Source organism: Platalea leucorodia (assembly GCF_965183815.1).
Source record: "Platalea leucorodia genome assembly, chromosome: 1".
Taxonomy (NCBI): Eukaryota; Metazoa; Chordata; class Aves; order Pelecaniformes; family Threskiornithidae; genus Platalea; species Platalea leucorodia.
In genome coordinates this window covers 23,142,455-23,163,943 of record NC_138823.1, presented here as the reverse complement: position 1 = coordinate 23,163,943, position 21,489 = coordinate 23,142,455, and the positions used below count along the sequence as shown (strand labels likewise).

The window sequence follows — 21,489 nt, the reverse complement described above, 5'->3', positions numbered from 1 at the left end:
GGGAACAGCGGGAGCTACAGAGGCCCTTTTGGATGTTAAAAGGTGGGATTCTACCCCTGAGCCTCAGCTCCCCTTGCAGCCCCCCGAGACAGGTCTCTGCTCACCTGACCGTTGCAGACGTGTCCTTCACCATGAGATGAAGCCCTCCAGAAGTCCCTTCTCTGTCCTGCTGGCTGTAACGAGAGCCACACACCAGCACAGACAATATACTGAAGGGATGCCTCGCCACTCCCCACCGTCAGGCTTTGTAAGCGCGATGGCCGCAGCGTGGGATGCGCAGAGCCAGACCCAGCTCCTTCGCCCAGGCGCAGTCAGGGCGCCCGACCTGAGGGCGCAATGCCCTTGGTATATCAGATATCACCCACTGAAATTACATTTCTGGAGTGTTTCTTCTTTGAATCTAAGGGACTCCCAAGAGATTTCTCCTCAACCCAGAAAATTCCAGAAAAAAATATATTTGCCTGCTTCCTAGACTGTGAACCCCATTCCCGGGAACAAGAAACAGCAAGTCGAGAGCTCACCAAGTGCAAGGCAGCGTATGGAGCACTCCTAACTTTCTCCCACAACCCAAAAGCTGTGAACACCGACTAACTCTGGCACAGCCCGATTTTATCACTTTGGATTTCACAAGCAAGCATGCAACTAGCAAACAAAGGCATGCTCCTCTCCACGTTCAGGTTTATTGAAACTACACAAGTATTTTACATACAAATGGGGTGGGAGCTGTTGTAACCAGACTTTGGCATCTCATATACATTTACAGAACCTGAGCACATAGCAGTTTCGTATATGAATATTCTGTATACTCTTATCAAAATTCACAACACTCAAAACAAATGCTTTTTATTACTTTTAGTGACATAAAAATAGATTCCATTCCTCCAACAACAGACCCATTTACAACATTTCCTCCTTCTCCCCCATCAACACAGTATTTCCAAAATGTGCTGGATTTTCTCTCGGAGTCCGTAGTTCTCTTGCAGTTGCAGGACGTTACTGCGTGATACCAGTTCCAGCTTTTCTGTGTATTCTCCAGGTCGCCCTCTGCCCTCCCCAAGTACCTTATGTCAAATGATGCAGGCTCTTCTCTAGGGAAAAAAAAAGCTGTCCTGTTTCCATGCTCATTGTATGTACTTCATGATCTTTTACTGAGACCAAACAAAAAGAGTCAGTTTTGCTGCTTATGTTTACACCAGGGACACACTAGGAACCACGCTAAGGCAGCGGACCTGTTTCATGGAACTCGGGTACCCCGGGGTATGGCTGATCTGGGCTGGCAGCAAAACAACACTTACACCACCCCGTCACCGATAACCCTGGGCTGTCAGCTCATCTCATGCCCGGCACATCAAAAGCAGCACAGGATGTCTGCAACAATAAGAAAGACTTATAAAAGCTCTTATACAAATTGCTGAACGTTATGAAAAAATGCTTGGGTTTAATAAAGCAGAACCCTTTGTCTAGCTCATGTACACTCACTTCACCTTTGAAAAAAACGAGCATATCTATTTGCAAATAATCCACCTACAAGTGAAGACTACCCCTTTCATCCCAAGTACCACTGCAGCATGTTATGCAGCATTCTTCAGTTGCTCCACTCTCTGCATATGACATCAAGAAATTAAAAAAAAGTTTCCTGGCACACACTGGAACACACCAAAACCCAAACAACAGTCCTTTGTAAGATGCTGCTAATCCATAGTACTTCAAGATTTGTTTCTGAAACGTTTAATACCTTCCTCCAGAAGCTCCTCTGTGACCATGTTTTCAATGGCTCACATTAAACATACAACTTGAAGTACCTCCATCCGTTACTGGTGCTACAGCTCAGGTGGTACATTTGTAGCGCCTCAAGGGATAATCCCTTGGAATGATATGCCTTCTCACCCATCAACGCACAAGTGAAACCAAGAAGGGGATAATGTCAAATCACCCAGCGCAAGAGAGAAGACGGACAACACCCAGAGCTGGCTGTCCCAGTCTCAGATGCCAACTGCAACTCAGCGCAACTACAGACTGCTTAGTAAGGCACTTGTTCAGAGAAGCAAGGAGAAACAGGCAGCACAAGCCAAAGAACTACAGGATGTGGTTTTTCTCCACGATTAACAGGCTTGCCTTTTCAAGGACCATTCAAGGTCCACTGACCTGCTTAATAACAGCTGTAAGACAAAAATCGTATGTATTTGATTTAAACTCCTACCAACAGCCATCAGGTTTGCAACCAGAGTAAAACCGTTTTCAGACAGAACCCAGGTTAATGGGGAGATCAAACTGTATCCCTGGGTTTAATAAGATTTTATACTTCATACCTTATTAATGTCTTCCCACATTCACTTATTACTCTTATTTGCAGCAGGACGAAAGGGAAGGGCTTTTACTCTAGACCAAATCTATAAACATGAAAATAGAAACCATCAAAATAATTTATAGCAACATATATACATAGAGTGATACCTCATCTGGTTTTCAGATTAAAATACCATAACGTGAGGTAAATACGCAGCTTGGTTTCTTAAAACACTACCAAAGTCTTAAAAAAGTAGTAGTATCCAGGTAATTTTTAAAGACAGCAATCATAGCATATGAGTCAAGGGAATCTTAAAAAGGCCATCCTTTTAAACAGCCATATCAATTTTTTAAAAAGGACCCCCCTTTTTTTTAAATGACACAGAGCAAAATATATTTATTCTTCAGACAAACAACATGAAAACCCAGGAAAAAAGTCCCAGCAGACTCCAATTCCAGGAGAGGAAATGGAGACAACTTCACAGCAGAAAGTGAGATGGGAAGAAGGGAACAGTCACCGTTCGTTTGCCAAGTTATCAAAAATCTGCATCCAGAGTAAAGACATTGTCCATTGTTTCTGCCATAACAGCAAAACGTTGATATTCCGAAACCCGCTTCTCAAAGAAATTTGTTTTTCCTTCCAGAGAAATATTCTCCATGAAATCAAAAGGATTTTCTGCATGAAAGACCTGAGGAAGGGAAACACTATTACACTGGTGATTCTGATAGGGTAACGATGCTTAAAAAAAACCCAACAAACAAAACAGTCAAACCCTTTCAAATTAGATCATCCCTGCTGTAATACGCTGTAAAATCTATGGACACCTATCTAAGCAAATTCAGTACTGTCACTCCCCAGGAGTTTGGTCCATGATGAAGTTCACCTGCGCAAGGTGCTTATTATCCTTCGAGGACTGCAGCACTTGAGCACAGCGTAAGTTTCCCATTACAAACCTGCAGGGCAGCTGAAGGGAAACAATGGCCTAAATTGTTCTTGCTCTTTTAAATAGCAAGGCATATATATTAATGCTGTGGTTTCGGCTGTCACTCGCAGAAAGTGCAAGTGCAAAATATGACCTGCTCCCAGGCACATTAAGGGAGTGCTTTGTGCTGACAGCTTTCCTGGGCTGTCCTGGCAGGCCAGCATTTCAGGCAATTGCATCTCTTACCTTTGAGAACCCCAGCTCCATTAGTAACCGGTCTGCGACAAATTCAATGTATTGTTTCATCAAAGTGCAATTCATTCCAATTAGGCCTACAGGTAACGCCTCTGTTAGAAACTCCTACAAGTTAAAACACAGACGACATTTAGAGAAATGAAATTTAAGAAGGGAAAAGGAGAGAAGACACCTGTGTTTCACAGTAACACAATTTGTGATATTCCAGGCTCCCGAGGCCGTTGTCTGAATAAATAACTTGCATCACTACAGTGTCTTCTGTTTTCAGTAGTTGTTCGTACCTTCCTTTATTTTTAGCATGTTTTTCTGGAAAAGGCACAAGAATTTTTATTATTGCCCCACCTTTCTTCCTTTTTTTATTCCCCAAGATCCCAAGCTTCAGTGAAAGCTTGAGTTCCAAGTTCAATAAAACCTACAGGCCATACTAGTGGGACCAGGAATAGATCCAGAAATCTCCAGTTTTCCTTGGCTTCCAGCCATTTTAGAATGACAGATCGAAGAGGATAGTGATATAGGAGTGCTGAACCCAGTCACGTACATGTTTAGGCACTGATCCAATACCTGTCAGTGTTTTAAGGCAAAGCTGGGGCATTCGTCATTGTACTGGGTTTGTGTGGCAAGGTTTTGGTAGTGGGGGGCTACAGAGGCGGTTTCTGTGAGAAGCTGCTAGAAGCTTCCCCTATGTCCAATGGAGCCAATGCCAGCCGGCTCCAAAACGGACCCGCCACTGGCCAAGGCGATGACCATCAGCGATGGTGGTAGTGCCTCTGGGATAACATAGTTAAGAAGGGGAACAAAAAACCTGCACAACAGCAGCCGGAGAGAGGAGTGAGAATATGTGAGAGGAACAGCCCTGCAGACACCCAGGTCAGTGAAGAAGGAGGGGGAGGAGGTGCTCCAGGTGCCAGAGCAGAGATTGCCCTGCAGCCCATGGTGAAGCCCATGGTGAGGCAGGCTGTCCCCCTGCAGCCCATGGAGGTCCACAGTGGAGCAGATATCCACCTGCAGCCCGTGGAGGACCCCACGCTGGAGCAGGTGGATGCCTGGAGGAGGCTGTGACCCCATGGGAAGTCCATGCTGGAGCTGGTACTCTGGCAGGACCTGCGGGGGACCCACGCTGGAGCAGTCTGTTCCTGAAGGACTGCACCCCATGGAAGGGACCCACACTGGAGCAGTTCGTGAAGAACTGCAGCCCATGGGAAGGACTCATGTTGGAGAAGTTGGTGGAGGACTATCTCCTGTGGGAGGGACCCCATGCTGGAGCAGGGGAAGGGTGTGAGGTGTGCTCCCCCTGAGGAGGAAGGAGCGGCAGAGACGTGTGATGAACTGACCGCAGCCCCCATTCCCCGTCCCCCTGCGCTGCTGAGGGGGAGGAGGTAGAGAAATCGGGAGTGAAGTTAAGCCTGGGAAGAAGGGAGGGGTGGGGGGAAGGTGTTTTAAGGTTTAGTTTCTATTTCTCATTACCCTACTCTGATTTGATTGGTAATAAATTAAACTAATTTCCCCAAGTCGAGTCTGTTTTGCCTGTGACAGTAATTGGTGAGTGATCTCTCCCTGCCCTTATCTCAACCCATGAGCCTTTCATTACATTTTCTCTCCCCTGTCCAGCTGAGGAGGGGAGTGATAGAGTGGCTTTGGTGGGCACCTGGTGTCCAGCCAGGGTCAACCCACCACAGTCATCATCACAGTAGTTAGATGACAACAGAAAAGAAAGTAAACTACAATCCCGCCAAACACTCAGCAGTGCAGAAGCTTGTAGTTGCAGATGGGCAGCACTTCATGTGAAAGAACCTGAAAGCAACCTCAGAAAAAATCAGAACCCAGCATGGTACATGTGGCCAGAACAGACCCTGTCTTCTCCTGAGGACAAGCAGGGATGTGTATACAGTAGGAAGAGACAAAGATCCTGAAAGGACAGAGGTAAACAAACTCTTCTCTAAAAGACAATTGCAGTTGGACTAGATGATTGCTGTAGGTCCCTTCCAACTGGAACTATTCTATTCTATACTAAATAAGACAGCCTTTCTTCCTTTCTGTCTTTAAGGAGGAAACCTGCTGCTAGCTTCAGCTTCTCCCAGTAGCTTGACAACTGAATCAGAAAGTCTCTGACTCTTATTGTCACCATTAAGGAAGAGGGAAAGGAGGTATAATGCATCTGGGATCCAGGCCTGAGCCAAGTACCAAATATGGAATCCCAAAAGTTAGAAGTTGATTTGTTTATTTTTGCACATAAGATTGGTCCTGCGCTGCCCACGATGCTGTCACGGCCAGGCTTACCTGCTCAATTTCAACAGCATTAACGATGATCTCACGGACCCGCTCTTCTGATGGTCTGTTCACTAAATAATGGAACATCAGACAAGCAAAATCACAGTGTAGACCCTGAAATAACAGAACAATGAAAAAAGAGTCAGTTTTCCCCTCTTCCACATAGTTTGCTCTTACTTTGAGGCAGCCTCATTCTGGTTGAAGCTTCCTAGCCTCCTGCTTCTTTGACCGTCTTAACATTACCACATGTAGCGGGCACTTTTAGTTTACAACCTGGTTAGTAACATCTGAAACCCAACACATGCTGCCTATACCAAATAACACTCAGCATACACGTTTCTCAGGTAGGTATTTTTGAGAGCTGCTTTACTGTGAGGGATCCTACACAGATCCCTGCTGGGTCCCTGCCTCCCGTCAGAGATGCTTTTGCAGAAAGACTCCTACATCAAGACCTGCCAAACTACCTGCCAGTTAACATAGACTGTTCACCTGCTCTCCACTTTGAGATATCTGTACAGAAATACTTGGTTTACGTTCTTTTAGTAGCATTTCTTCCCTTGCTTCTCCTCACAGCATTTTCAGAAAGAAAGATTCAGATTAGAGTCATCAAATCCAAGATTAACAAGTCATCCCTCCACACAACGTGCAGTTAGTGTGAGGAATTTGCTACCAGAACATTCACAGGTTTGCAATACTTACGGCTACTGTGCCCCAACTCATCCCACCAATGCCTTCACGTTTCACCCAGCTATCCTGCAGGCAGCCCAGTAAATTGTGTTCACTCCCAAGATTTCCAGAAAAGCCTCCAGCCAGGACACGACAACATCAGGAGATGAGCAATCCCTCACGGTCTGAAGGGGCTACCAGACAGCTGCTCCAAGAGGTGCCTCAGTTTCTGTTTGAGCTTGCCTGGCTGCAGCTTCCAGCCTCTGGCTCCAGCCATACCCACCGCCGCTAGACTAAAGGAGCACTGTGCTGTGTCCCTCTCCCCTCGAGAGCAAGATGGTGGTTACAGCACATCAGCACCACGAGGGCACATCCAGAGTGAAAACCAGCCAGAAGGATTTGGCAGACTATGGGCAATGAGACAATCCAGTGCTATTGTTAACAAGGGTCAACCCAAAACCAAGAAGTGAAAACTGTTTCAGAAAGGCTATGAAATCCTCATGCTTCAGGTCATGAAACAGCCCTGAAACAACATAATTTGGGAAATACTCCCCATCTCGGGACAGCTTTAGCCCTGCTGCAGGGCTTCCCATGATCTTGTCCAGGCCAACATCACTGGCAGGATGCACGATGTGCCTGGCTTCTCACCTGAACCAGTGTGCTCTGCTGACTGGTGCTCCCAGCAGCTTCGCACCTTTAAGAATCAGAGATGGACCAGCTCAAAGAACAGCCTGGGAACAGAGCCTGCAGCTCAAAAAAACATATTGAGCATTAACCATTTATTTGTACAGGTGCCTCAGAAAACAGTTCGTATGGTTTTCCACCGTAGATTCTTTTTACTGCCACTGCTCTTGCAACAGCGTTTCCTGGTTTTCGACACAGGTGCTGTGTGCACCAAGCCTTACCCTTCGTAACAGCTCTGCAGTTGGAATTATGCCAGTAGGGCTCAAGAAAAAGTCACCAATTTTGGTGCTCGACTCTGCAGAGAAGTACAGTCACACTGCTGTATAGAGGAACTTGCATCTCGTTCACCTGCAAGTGATCCTTCTAACAAATACTTCTTCGCCCAAATGGATCAGTTCATGATGACTCACAGAAGCGGAAGACACAAGGAAGGTCAAGGCTGAAGAACTGTTTGGTTTTGCTAACTGTTCATATCACTTTCCTCAAAAGTGTCTTTTAAATTCAAAGCATCTTGTAAGATGCCTTCTTTCAAATCAGTTTATCTAATCCATGGAGATTACTTCCATTATGATAAAGCTCTTTATTCTTTTAGACCAGCTCTGGTAAGTTCAAACCACTAGTATGTTTATACTGCATACAAAACTGGTCTTTCCACTTTTTCAGTGCTGACAGTGCCGTAAGTTGTGTGGTGCCCTGTAGACAGGCCCCAGCCGTAAGGAACCGCTGCCAGCTGGCAGGCAGTGGTGCAGGAAGCGGCGAAAAGGAAGGAAGGGCACTTGTCAGCACGTGGCCTGCCGCATTCGGTGTGCTGACATGCAGCCCCCCAGACACATCACATCTTAAGCTAAGAAGCACTCCCCTCCAATGCAGACCTGTAGCTGCCCCCTCCCAGGAGATCCTATCGCTCTGCAGCAACACAAGAACATGGAGAGGAAGGGTATCTGCTGCTTCTGCAGCAATCTGCCACAGCTGGCCAGGCGACGGGTGCAGAAGACTGTCTGCAAGCTCTGGGACCCACAATTAGGGGCAGATAGGGAGTGGTACAAGGAGGCCACTTGAACCTGACTGAAGCAGTTAAGGCAGAGCAAGGCTCCGAGTCACATCCTAGCTAGGCCCTTGCCCAAGCCAGCCCCCACTGCAATTCCACACCAGTCCTTGAGCAGCCAGGCCTTTGCCTCCCTTCATGGCACAGGAAAACAAACGTCCCCTTCAATCCAAAAAGTTACCTTTTTGATCACACTACGCATTGGGGTATTGCTAATATTTATGTTTACCCCCTTTAAAAACAGGTATTTCTGCTGAGGGACATAGTAGCACCTAGGCTTTAAGTTCAGTAGTAACTCATAGCTAGAAGTCTGCTTCTTTCCCCTTTTTACAAATATTCTGGGAATAGCCTGCTCCTTTGCAGGACTCCAATCTTCCTACACGTCAGCAGTTACAGCTCCTCTGTCAGGCTGCAGAAACAGGGTCAGGCACTGCTCTGGGGAAAGCCTCTTCCCTGTGCTGCCTGGGAGGTGATGTTAAAGCAGACGCAGAAGGCTTACTGTGGGAGAAGCTCTAGGGAGCACGGCCTGCTGTTACCTGGCAGGTAACCAGGACCTCTGTCCTACCAGGACAACGGACCTTCCCTGGAAAACCCTGCTGCTGACACTGGCTAGCAGAGAACCTACTCAGCCTTCTACCACCTCCTTGGCCTCCAGCACTGTCAACATTAAAAAGGCTCAGTTGCATGCAGAAATGCATCCCCTACTTGCTGCTGGATTATTTTTCACTGTTTCCTACCCAAACACTGCTTCTGCACCCACCCACCTGCTTTGTCCCCTTTCTGCTTTCTTCACCTTCCCTCCAAACCTCCCTGCCACCAGATGTGGGCTGCTTTGGCAAGACTATGGGATCTTTAGGAATATAATTCTGCCCGTCCCCTGGAAACACACTTTCCTTGCCAGACAGTATGTAGCACATGACACGTTACCTCATCTCTGCTAATAAGTTCATTGGAGAAAGTCAGTCCAGGCATCAGACCCCTCTTCTTCAGCCAAAATATAGCAGCAAAGGAGCCCGAAAAGAAGATGCCTTCAACTGCAGCAAAGGCAACCACTCTCTCACCTGTTTAATATAACACATTTTCAGTTAGACACAAAATTGTGTATTGCTCGTCAGCAAGATGCACCATTTGCATCTGACAGACTGATGTTAGAAAGGAAGAATCCCCACTGCAGCACCAGGTGCCATATCTGACCACATCTTTCAGCAGATCCCGAGGCATACAGGGTCTACATACACAACAGCACTTAACCACAGGCAACCCCAGCAGAACAGCAGAACCAGGGCACCCACTGAAACTGCCACAGGTCAGAAGGTAAAGAACATAATTGTCCAAAGTGGCCAAGACTCCTTTATCTCTTTCTCCTAAAAGACAGGAAAACAGCTGTGTAACTAATAGACAAACCTGGGAGAAGAGCCAATCTCCTATAAATTAAACAAAAAACCCTACACCTCAATTTATGCTTGTTGAGAATCTACACAAAACCATATTCGTACAAGAGTGGAAGAACACAGAACATAATTCATCAAGACACAAATAACTATTTATGTTATCCCACCTGTTATCCCACCTTTCATCCAAGAAAAGCACAGCATTATTGGTCCCTGTTCTCCCTCTTCTCTACAGGAATGTATTTCTTCAGACTACGAGACCATCTGACTGCTTGGTGAAGACACATCATTCCACATACTCTATTTTTAACAACTTCACAAGATCCTTGGGTATATTCTACCATGAAGAGCTTTTGCATTAAGTGCTGGTGTCTTTTCCCAGTGAGAACTGCATAGAATTTTTGTTTAAAAAAATAAAATAACCCCAAAATAGCCAGATGTCCCACTTCCTCTACGAGATGCAAATGCCATCTGCTGGCTCATCTGAAGAAATTCAAGTTAGGAAAACAGCATGAAGAGCAACACGAACTTACAAGCATCAGAGAAGTTACTAAGGAAAGAATTTGTCTGGCAACACTAAAAATCTCCTAGGTTACTTCTAGAGAGGAGTGGAGAAAGGCTGCTCATACAATACAGGTTTAATTAAGAACAAGCATGAATATTGATATGGTTTTTACTACATTCCACCTGACTAGCTACCATACAAACGAGTTCTGTTGAAACAAAAACCACCCATCAGCAGCACCACATGACGCAAGTGCATGCCAGGAGGCTTAGAGTCCACAGAACAGATACAGCAATTGAGCCCTCAGCATAAGAAACCAAAGCTGCGGAGACCTCGTTGCAGACCTGGTCCCCAAGCTGGAAGGAAACACCAGGCATACAAGCCACTTTCATATACCATATCTCATAATCCATAATGGTAAGGCCTGGGCCCCCCAAATGTTTTAAACTTGGGAAGTTTTCTACATTAGATCAAAAACCAGAAGAGTAGAAATGTACTTTACAAAAATTTGGATAGGATGCATGAAGTTTGGGGGCAGGGGGTAGGGGGAACATTGCTTTTTGAGTCAGGGAACCTTCTGATTGCTGGCACACCCCACGCTGCTGGGAGCTGAATGAAGGAGATGAAGAAGGGACTCCACACACAGCAAGCAAAGGCAGACTGGGGAGGCAGCGGGACGCTCCAGAACAGGAGAATCTACAGCTATGAAAAGAACCCCACTCAAACAAGAGTTGTGAACAACAGATGCTGCAAAACAATGATATTCAGATTTATTTTGTTTGTCTGGCTGAATCTCTCCATCTCCTACACCTTCTCTAAGTACAGAGAATGTTTGGTTTAGAAAATTCACCAGAGTCTGCCCATTTTTCATTTCAGCTACAACACATCTTTCAGAGTCAACATCGTAAGCTGAACGCAGAACACTGGAAAGGATGCCCTGCACCATGCTGATGGAAGCTAAGCCAGTGTCCCAGCTCTGAAATGAGATACAAAAACTAGGAACCTGGTCCCAACAGCAAACCAGAAACACCAGAGACAGACAATGCTTGCATCTTTTTTGCCGAGGCTCAGTCATGCTGTTACAAAAAAAGGCCAACATCACACACGAATTTGTCTATGAACATGAACACAGAAAAAGCCTGGACTTGCAAGACTTGAGTTGCCCAGTTCTGAACACTGGAGCACAAAATACGAGCCAACTGGAAGAAATAATCAGAACTCCTAGAAAACATGGTCTACAAGCAAAATCTGAAGAAACTAAGGTTGTTTGGTATGAAGACAAAAAAAGACAGAGAAACCCACAAGCATTTTTCATAACATGATTCTAGTGGGCACTGCCATTACTACATTGCTTTAGCTGAAGATAAAATCATACATGCTCACCAGAAGTTACTCCTAGTTCTTTAGTTAAACCAGAGACCCACAAGCCACTATATCTGTGGGGAATTTCATTTCACGTTCCAGGGATGCAGCTCACTCCCAGAGGTTTAGTTTGTGACATGTGCAACAGAAACAAGTTTTTGAGAAGCTACACACCAAAAGTGGATTCTCTGTCTTCAATCCACTTCAGAGCCCAGTCTGCTTTCTTCTTGACACAAGGCATTGTTTCAATAGCATTAAATAAGAAATCCCTACAGAAGAAAACAAAGAGAAAACATCAAAATAATAAGAAGGAATTTGTGTAAATCTGCCCTGGTTGTCCCTACTGGCTCCACCACACAGAGGAACCCATTATGCTACACTCTGAACTAACCCAAGTAAGAGACCGTTCCCACCCCAAAGGGATGATGATCTCTGATAACAAGGGCACAGGGAGGCAGATGTGCAGAAAGCAACAAGCCCAAGGTCTCGGAGGAGGCAAGCTGCAGAGATGGGAAGTGAACTCAAACGTCCCATCCCAGGAGTGCCCACCTGCCAGACCACGCTGCCTCTCAGACTTCAAGCCAGATGGCAGCCACTTCCTACACACTGAGCTAAACCTCATCTTGCCCAGCTCCACAAAAGGAACTGGACAATCCCCAGGAGCACAGGCTCTGTTCCCATGCTAAACACCTTGCAGTCCTCCCACTGTCACCACACAGGATGGAACCATGGGAAACCAAGCTCTGCCTGACTATCACCATGGTGGAGTCTCTGAGGGAAAGCGCTTCTTTTCAAATGTATTACCACTTGGACTCGGAAGTTCTCCAGACAACAAAAGCGATGGGGCTCTCCAAAGAACCCAAACTTTAAAAATAAGCAGTTCAAGTTGTATGAAAAAGCACTGACAACAAAAAATCTGAAAGGATGCAATTGGTTGATTAGTGCGTGTCAGAAACACCATTTGGATCACGAGCACTCAATCTCCCGAGGCAGATCCTTTGCTGAGGTGAGAGCAAGCACCTCAGGAGCACAATAACCACGAGGAGCTTGTCTAACCTTTAACAACATTTCACAAAGTCCGCACTTCCTGCAATCAAAGATTTACAAGTATTAACTAACCTTCCGACACTCCCACACAAGTCTGTTGGTCAGCAATACTTCTCTCCAGTTTGGGGGGGTCAGGCAAGTGGGCCCTGAAAGCTTTAAGAAACCATTCCCAGTTCCCCCAGTAAGTCAGTATGAAACAGAAGACAGCTGCTGCTGCTGCTGCTGCCGCCCAACAACGGTGCCACTGGACTAGGTGCCAGGTTTCCCATGGCTCTGTAATACATCCAGAGGTTTACCTTTTCTCAGGATCTTTGATGTAGGTGTCTATCAGCAAGCTGTACATCTCTGAGTGAACGTTCTCAATGAGAATCTGAAAGCCATAGAAACAACGAGCTTCTGGGATCTGCACCTCCTGACTAAAACGTGCCACCTACCAAAAGCAGAAAGCATGGCAATGAGTGCAGTAAAACCAGTCCTGACAGTACACTTAAGCTTAATGAGAGAGACAATAGATCTCTACCACAGAGAAAGGATGGGAGCAGTTCAGCCCTACTTTATTCACAGATATGTCAATAGGATAGGTGTGGTGCAGAAGAAAATAAAGCAAGCTAGCTAGAAGTAAATACATCTGCTGTGCATACTGGACAGAGAGATGCAGTGAAGCATGAGGGCACATGTACACAGGAGGAGAACACCAAAATATTGCAGTAGTAAACACTGCATATTGAACAAAGCCTCAGACTTTTTGTTCATTGTGGAAAAAAATAAACAGTACGACATAAGACGTATTCATGCAATATACGCGCATATACTATGACATGTTCTGCACATTATAGACATTCAAGATCTAAACTGGGCATTTTCAGTCAGATACCACTGATAACCCTTAGGCTGGGGCTGCACGGCTAGAAGGCGCGTCCCCTGGGTGGTGGATAGGGGATCCCTCTCTGGAGGGTGCACCGGATAAAATTGAAGAAGGTGCCGCAAACCAACGCAGCCTAAGGGAAGGCCACCCTGACAGAAAAACCACTGGCCCTCCAAGTCATGGGGGTTGGGCAGGAGGCCAACTACCTCCTCCCGGAAAAAAAATAAAAAGTTGCAGAAATGACGAGCATCAACTTTGAGATGGAGAAAATCAGTAATGAAGTGAGGAGGAGGAGATGGAACTGGATCGGTCATGTCTTGAGGAAAAAAAACCAACAGAAGACTGCGCTGTGGCCCTCAGGTACTCCAGAGCACGCAGCCGCATATCGATCGAAGTGGAAGAACGATGTTCGCGCCTTGTGTGCCTCCTGGCACTGAGAGAATTCAGATCAGATTCAGACCACTGATAACCTGTGGTGAGATATTCTGCAGCCCAGAACTGATTTCAGCAGAAAGATTTCCCCACCTTTTTAGCAGCACCCACCTACAGCCCTAAAAGATTCTAGGATGCCGTTCAGTGTGAGCAAAATGGATTTTACCAAAATGAAGAATAAAGAGCATGGCACAGTACAACCCCTCCCTACGTCTCATCTAACCCAAGTACGGGAAGAAGCATGGGGTTCTATTAATTCACTGAGAAATGTGGATCAACACAGCCAGGCAGAAGGCTGAGCTTAAAAACTGTGTCCAAGAGTGACGTGATTTGGAGTCTTGCTGACCAGAGTGGACCCAATTTAACTCAGGCATTGGCCCCAGCAGAACAAGCTGCTTATTCCCCTTGGCAAAGGTGAGATAATGGGAAGAAAAAAAGTACACATGTAATAAACTTATGTATTAATGTGAGAAAACCAAAATGAAAAGCCAATAAGCCAATAAAATGAATAACTATTCAAGCCCTCTGTAAAGCTTTCTCACCAGGTTTTCGTTTACAATTCCATCACTGGCTGCAAAAAATGCCAGAACATGAGAGATAAAATATTTTTCATCTGCTTTCAGCTTGTTCCAGTGAGGAAGGTCCTTTGACAAATCAACCTAATGAAAAGAAAAAAGAAAAACATTATTGCCCTTTTGAGATTGTCATTCTGTAAGAACAGAAGCAGCCTACTCAAATGACTGAGGCAGGGTTTTGGTGTTTGCTCTCAAAGCTTTACAGGTAGAGAATACATGTGACTGTAAAAGACAACAGACATGCTGCAGCACTGCTGTCTCCCTCTGCAACAGTAACATCACGTGTTTGCTTTGCAGTTTACATTTTTGTAATTTGGAGTAAAAACCAGTGTCTACTGAATTATAAATAAATCAGATTTTGAAAAGCATTAGTATCTTCTTGTCATGAGTATGAACATGCACCAATAAGCAGAGCACGCTCTGAGACACTTAAATTCTACTTGAAACAAATGCTGATACTCCAAGAAACCTATACCCAGGTGTGCCAAAAGATGGACTGAGGGGACTTTTGCCTTTGGCAGGTGTTCAGCCTCCATCCTGCCAAAAAACGGCACAGGGCGAACGCTGTGCAACTGCTCTCGTCTACCAGACTGAACTCTAGCCACAGTAGAAAACCACAACTTCCTTCGCATAGGCCTTTTTTGTTTGTTTGTTTGTTTGGAGGGATTTCTGAACCACAGCAGCAGCTAAGTAGGGCCAGATGTAAAAAATACAGAGGCCTAAAAACTTGTATGTGTGTGTGTGTATAAACATGTACACACATACGTGTGTGTATATAAACACATACACACACGAACCGGTTTTACAGTTAACTTTCCATTTCGTTTGGAAATGCACTGACAGACGGTAGGACAGTGTAAGAAGGAACCAGTAAGATGGTAAAAGGGCAATGCTGATCAGGCAGGAGTTTAAATGCCTTTTCTTTAACGGCTCAAATCAACCTCTACTGCAACAGGGCAGCAAGCCTCCCAGGCAGGCAACAGAACAGCACTTCTACGGACAGCTGCTCCTTGCCGTCCCAGGATGCTTTCTGGTCTATTGAGAGCCTGTCGGTGCTTTCAGCTCACTCCTCTGCAACTGCAGATCACTGCTCACAGACGAGCAAAGGCTGCAGAAGCTTCGAGTTGGAACACCCAGCTCAGCTAGCAGGTAATCTCTCCAGATCAGCGCGGTGCTTAGAAGCCTCCACTGCTGCAAGTGTAGCGAGCTGAGTACTGCTCAGGTCTGGCTAACCAGCAACCTCGTGGGAAAACTTACAGCTTGCATTATAACACGGGGCAAGCACCTAAGCAGGGCAATCAGGAGTCAATTAGAAGCATTTTTAGCAAGTGTCCCTGATTATCACCATCTTTCTGAAAAACAGGTGCCTAGTATTAAAGAACAGCATTCACATGAAATCGCCCAGAACATCTTATGACATGGACAAGGAGTTAGTTGCGGGTACAGAGACCACAGCACGGTAGGAGCTGTGACCACAAATCAGAGCCATCTATCTGACTTAGGCTCCCTCTACAACCAGAAAAGCATCCCAGGATACAATTTCACCTCTTCCTAAAGCAAACACCTAAAACAGCTCTGCTGAATTGCCCTATGGAAGTGGCTTTCTTTCCACTGTCCATGAATGAAGTCCTGCTCTGGTGCAGGCACCTCATGTTTGATGCTATTAACTCTGACCCTTACAACAGAGAAGCCAGCAGCAGAACTAGGAAGAAAGCACCAGCACCCCGGCCTGAGCACCTTGTGCCAACCCGCTGGCCCCAGGGCTCACCTCTTCTGCTGTCCAAAAGGAGGCCTGAGCCTGTTTATACATTTTCCATATGTCTGGGTACTGGATGGGGAAGATGACGAACCGGCGGGGATTTTTTCTGAGAAGAGGCTCCTCGTCAGGGTCCAAGCCATTTTCAGCAGCACTCGGAGAGGAGCTCTGAAGATAAAGCACAGCTCTGGTTAAGGTTGCCATTACTTATTCCTTCTCTTCCCCATATCCCAAGAGTGTGGTTCAAAAGCCACCTGTGTCACGCGGACACTCACCCGCTCCCCTCGGGTGGACACACAGCCTGTCCCTGGGGTACCTGCTCCCTCGCCCTCCATCCGTGCTCCCGCTGCTGGGGCGGCAGCGCTGCCTGTCTGCCCGGCTCTACCCGGCACGGCTCGCACCGCCTGCCCCCTCCCAGCTGCACCGGCGCCAGGAAGCGACCGACGCCTGCGTGCCAAAGAGAAAGCCTTTCTGCAGCGCGAGGAGGAAACCTGCCCCGGGAAACGACATCAGCCGCTGCGGTGCTGCACGTGGGGAGATATGTGCAGGGTGACCGCACGCTGCCGCCAGCCCGCATCCAGCACAGCTCCGCGAGGCTCACCGCCCAGGTTACCTCCAAATCATTCACTTTACATCGAGCCACTGGACTTTCTTAAAAATGCCGTGAGATCACGGCAACTAATTCCGTTTGGTAGAGGAACAGCCCTGTGCCACAGCGAGTCTCTGCATAGAGGTTCGTGTATGCAATCCTGCGGTGAGCAGAAGGCAGCCCGCACACCGGCACGGGTCTGGAGGCTCCTCTGGAGGCTGTCCCTCGAGTGCTGATATGAAGCTGTGTGCCTCTCTTTCCAACAGCAGGCAGCAGGAAAACCCCTGCCTGGAGTCACCCATCCCCACCCTGCTCCCTCTGCGTGGGCTCCCGGAGAACGCCCACGCACAGCTCCTCCTCAGCGAGCTACCAGCCCGGCCGAGGTGGGGACGGCTGACGTTTAGGAGACAGGCCAGTGAAAAGCAGCACGGAGAGGGCACTCCATGAGCAGGGCCTTCACCTCGCCTCCAGCTGGGGACATCCACTCCCGGGACCAACAGCAAAGAGCATCCCCGCCAGGCTCGTCACCAGGCACCTAGTGAAGACAACCGTTGTGAAGAGCTGTCAGGACAGCATGCCGCAGCCTCTCCAGAAGGGCTGGTGACTCACACTGGTCAGAAGTTTAGCCAGCAGGACACCTTTCTGGGTCGTCTCTGAGATCCCGCTGACACTGCTGTAGAGAATAACTAACTACAGGCAGTATATGAGATATAGATATAGATATATATATATATAAATATAAAAAATACAGCAGAGAAGGGGAAGAAAAGGTTTTGAATACCATTGCTTCTACCCTCCTAGGAGGTGCCAAAGCCCTTTCCCTACCCAGCCTATGTGAGTCATAACCACTCACATAATAAAAAGCAATCCTTTACTTCAATTTGGAAAATACCCTCAAACAAGTAATTCTAGTCACATTTGAAAAACAAACAAAAAACAAACACACATGCACATTGCATAGCTGGCACACGTACTGCATATTCCCAAAGAAAACACATCAGGAAGCACGTTCTGGGTTACAATTTTACCACTTTATTATATTTTTAAATAATACTCCATTACATGAGAGAAATTTCCCAGCGTCATCTTGCAGAGTCTCTGCTAAAGGCCACGAGAGTGCAAGACCTTTTGTGCTTCCCAGGACGCAGAGACGGTTGCAGTAACCCCCTGGAAGCGCGGCAGGGGAGGTTTGGGCCCGGCGGGGACGGCACCCTGCCTTAGCACACACCTTCCTTCTCAGGGCCTGCCACGCAGCTAGCATCTCCATCTGCTTCTGCACCAGCCATCAGCCTTGAAAAGGAAACACTGCAAAAGTCTTCCTTGTTAGCCCAGCATTCTCCTGAGCAAAACCCTTCTATACTGCCTGGGGACTACCCCCAAGTATTTATTTTAGCCTAACAAGACCGACTACCAGTTACTAACCTCAGCCTTGATGTTCCTGAACAAAAGCCAGCATGCAGGGCCCATAATGCAAGGAGCTACCTTGAAAAATACTTTGGGTGTACAGAAGTGAAGCTGAGCATGGGAAGAGCAAATTTCCAGTATGGCAGGAAAACTGGAGAACAACACTGAGACAAGGAGCACTTGTCATTTTTCCAATAGCCTTCAACAGCTGCCATGCTGCAGGCCACAGCGAGAGGGGTCAACACACCAGAAAATACTGTCAGTGCACAGCGAGACAGAAAGGTGAGCGAAGAAGAAAAGGCCCGTCAGGCAGTGTGTATGCTCTGGAGAGCCCTGCGGCAGGAAAGCAGAAGGACGGCTTCCAGGAGCCAAAGACTCAGAGTGATGGCACGACCCTGAGAAGGACCACCACACAGAACTGGGAAACGGTACAAGTTTTTTAAAAAATAGGTAGTTAGGGGTTTTTTTTAATTTATTTTAAAAAAGGAAGGGTCAAGCCCACAGAGACTACACCATACTGGAACCTCCCCCTCAACCCACCTCCCCCAACCCCTTCTGGGGGGCAGAGGAGTTTGACAGGCAGGCTCCATTTCCACGCTGGCAGGCAGGCAGCTCCTGGCTACGAGACAGTCCTCTCTCTACATTTTGGTTTCCATTCCTCTTAGCCAAAGTTTTATCTGAGTAATACTCGTTACCTAGCCTGTTTGTTAACGCAGTACATGTTTTGGTACAACTCAGCTGAAAAATTCATGGAAGATCCTTCTCTAATTCCATTTCGGATGCACGGCACATTCTGATGGCTGCCAGGGCTTCAGAGCAGCCACCACCTCGCGCCGAAGGAGCACAACGTGTTCCCAGCCTTGCCTTCCTGGCCCCGGCAGGCACTGGGAGCTGGAGGAGGTCACAGTCCCTAGGCCGATACACCTCCTGCTTTCAATCTATGCTTCGCATCTTTTCCTTAATCCTGTGATGGTGCATAAAACAGTCAACACTCACCATAATAATGAAGAGCATCCAGTTTATAATGCCAACATGCTACTTTCTGTTCAGACAACAGGAGCCAAACGCATAAAAGAGCTGAGGCTGGTGGGCACAACCCAACCCCTGCTCTAGCAGGGTCAGCCGGACCAGGCTGCCCGGAACTGCATCCAGCTGAGGTTTCAGTATCTCCAAGGATGGAGACCACACAGCCTCTATAAGAAACCTGTGCCAGCATTTGACCACCTTCATAATTAAGAAGTGTTTTCTTAGGTGTAAATAGAACCTTGTGTGTTTCAGTGTGTGCCCATTGCCTCTGGTTCCATCACAGGGTACCACTGAGAAGAGCCTGGCTCCGTCTCCTTTATTCCCTCCATCAGGTATTTACACACACTGATGAGATCCCCCAGAGCCTTCTCTTCTCCGGGCTGAACAGTCTCAGCACCCACAGCCTCTCCTTGTACGACAGATGCTCCAGTCTTCTAATCATCAGCCCTTTGCTGGACACACTCCAGTACATCATATCCCAGTTATTCTGCAACTGCTAGAGACAAACTCTTCTGGTGACAACAATAAACCCAATGGACAACAAAGAGTGCCTAGTAGTACTGCAGCTCTTCCCATTAATTTCAAATCCAGCAAACTAGGAAATAATTAACACATATACACACATATAACCACCACCCCACAGCAACAGCTGTTGGGCTATGCGTGCAAGTATCTTGGTTACATGCCCTGCATCAGCTGTAGCCAGGGAAAAAGCTAAAGGTGCTGGCAGAGCCAGCACTGTGATGTGGCACGTACCACGTCATGGTATAGAATCATAGAATTGTTTAGGTTGGGAAAGACCTTTAAGATGACCCCGGTAAGAGGCTGCACGTGCATCCCACAAGCTCCCAAAGCCTTCAGGCCAGCCCTGGGCAGCGCAGGCCATGCTAGCAGTGAGGCTGGGAAAATCACCAGCGCTCCCGGGAGAGACGGCTTCCACCGTACAGCAGCTGAGGAGCGCAGCGCCTGCGGGCTCTGCGTGCCGAGGGGATGCACAGGACTACCGCGGGGCTCCGGCAGGACAGAGCGAGCACCTCTTCGCTGCGGGTACAGCACGCTGCTCTTCACGGAGGGAAACGTTAAGGGTTTTTTTAGGCTTGCATGCCCCAGCTTTTGGAAACTTGAGTACTGCTGAGACGCAAAGGTTTGGGAAGACCATGTGGGTTTCTCTGCCATAAAGATCCTTTACCCTCGCACACCTCAGCCTGGCCTCGCAGGGCTGTACCGGGGAGAAGCCAGAACGGAGCTCAGACGCCTCCCGGGGGCAGGCTCTCCTGGTCCGCAGGGCTGGGAAGCCAGGACCACCCGCCAGCACCCGTGCCGGCCTCCCCGGGGCAGAGCGGACAGGGCTGCCCTCCCGGGCCCAGGCAGGCACAGCTCCGCAAGCCCAGACCCGGCAGAGCGGCGGGGCCCCGCGCTGCCCGGGCCCTGCGCCGGCCGAGCCCGGGCTCCGCACCGGCCGAGCCCGGGCCCTGCGCCGGCCGGCCGCCTTCATCCATCGCGCGTCCGCTGTCGGTGCTCCCCGCGGCCGCGGCGCCGGGCAGGGCCCGCCCGCGCAGGACAAGGGCGCCAGGGCGTCCCCGTGCCCTCCCCAAGCCGCCGCCGCGGAGCCCCGTCGGCAGAGCCCCAGGGCGGCCGGGGTGGCCCGCACCCCTCCCTGCCAGCCCCGCGCTGCCCGGGGGGCGCCCGGCCCGGCCCGGCGGGAGGCGGCGGCAGCCGCCGGCACCCCGGCCGTACAGGAGGCCGCGGCGCCCGCCTGGAGCCGGCGGCTCGGGCAGGTGCCGGCAAGGCCGGAGACGCGACAGCGGCGGGCAGGGCTGCGCTGCCTCCCGGAGCCGCCCGCACGCCCACCGCCGGGCCCCACCGCCCCGGCCTTACCCGCTCCGGCCCGGCCGCCTCCTGCAGGGCCGCTCGCCCCCGTTGCTCGCCCATGGCCGGCGGCGACTGGGCCGCGGCGGTTGACGGGGGAACGGGCACGGCCGCGGCCGCTCCTCCTCCGCGGGGCGGGGCGGGCGACAGCGGCGGCGGCCCCCGGCCCGCGGCAGCGCCTGGGCGCGGCCTGAGGCGGCCCCGGCCCCGGGAGGCGGCCGCCGAGCAGGAGCCGCCCCGCAGCGCGGGGCTGAGGGCGGCGCAAGCCCCGGGGTAGGGGTCGGCGCCCTGAAAGTGCACCAGAAACAGCAACCCCTGTGAGGACAAAAAGCCTTTTTTAAGCCCTCCCGAGCCACCGCCGACCCCAGAGCACCCTCCAGCCACCGCGCAACGGGCGTACGTAGTCGTAGTGCGTGGAGCTGCTTGCAGGGCCCTGGGAGCGCAAACGGCGCGAGCGAAAGCGCTGTTGACGTGTTTCTGTCGCTTCTTGCACGCAGAGAGACTGCATCCAGAGCTGGGAGCTGTCGGAGGTCAGCGGCTT

General features: G+C 49.0%; 1 protein-coding gene across 2 annotated transcripts; it reads right to left on the bottom strand.

Annotated features, from left to right (window-relative positions):
• Positions 1-671: 671 nt before the first annotated feature.
• On the bottom strand, positions 672-21,011 carry RRM2B (ribonucleotide reductase regulatory TP53 inducible subunit M2B; the record flags this gene model as incomplete). Of its 2 annotated transcripts, none has more annotated exons than XM_082326494.1 (9): positions 672-2,975; positions 3,456-3,569; positions 5,742-5,846; positions 9,055-9,188; positions 11,560-11,654; positions 12,729-12,862; positions 14,272-14,388; positions 16,073-16,228; positions 20,958-21,011. In XM_082326494.1, 9 exons carry the CDS (start codon positions 21,009-21,011, stop codon positions 2,823-2,825), a joined length of 1,062 nt encoding a protein of 353 aa, XP_082182620.1. In that variant the 3' UTR covers positions 672-2,822. The 2 variants fall into 2 exon arrangements, with proteins under 2 accessions (XP_082182620.1, XP_082182619.1); XM_082326493.1 differs by lacking the exon at positions 20,958-21,011 and adding an exon at positions 16,336-16,506.
• Between the last annotated feature and the right edge of the window lie 478 nt (positions 21,012-21,489).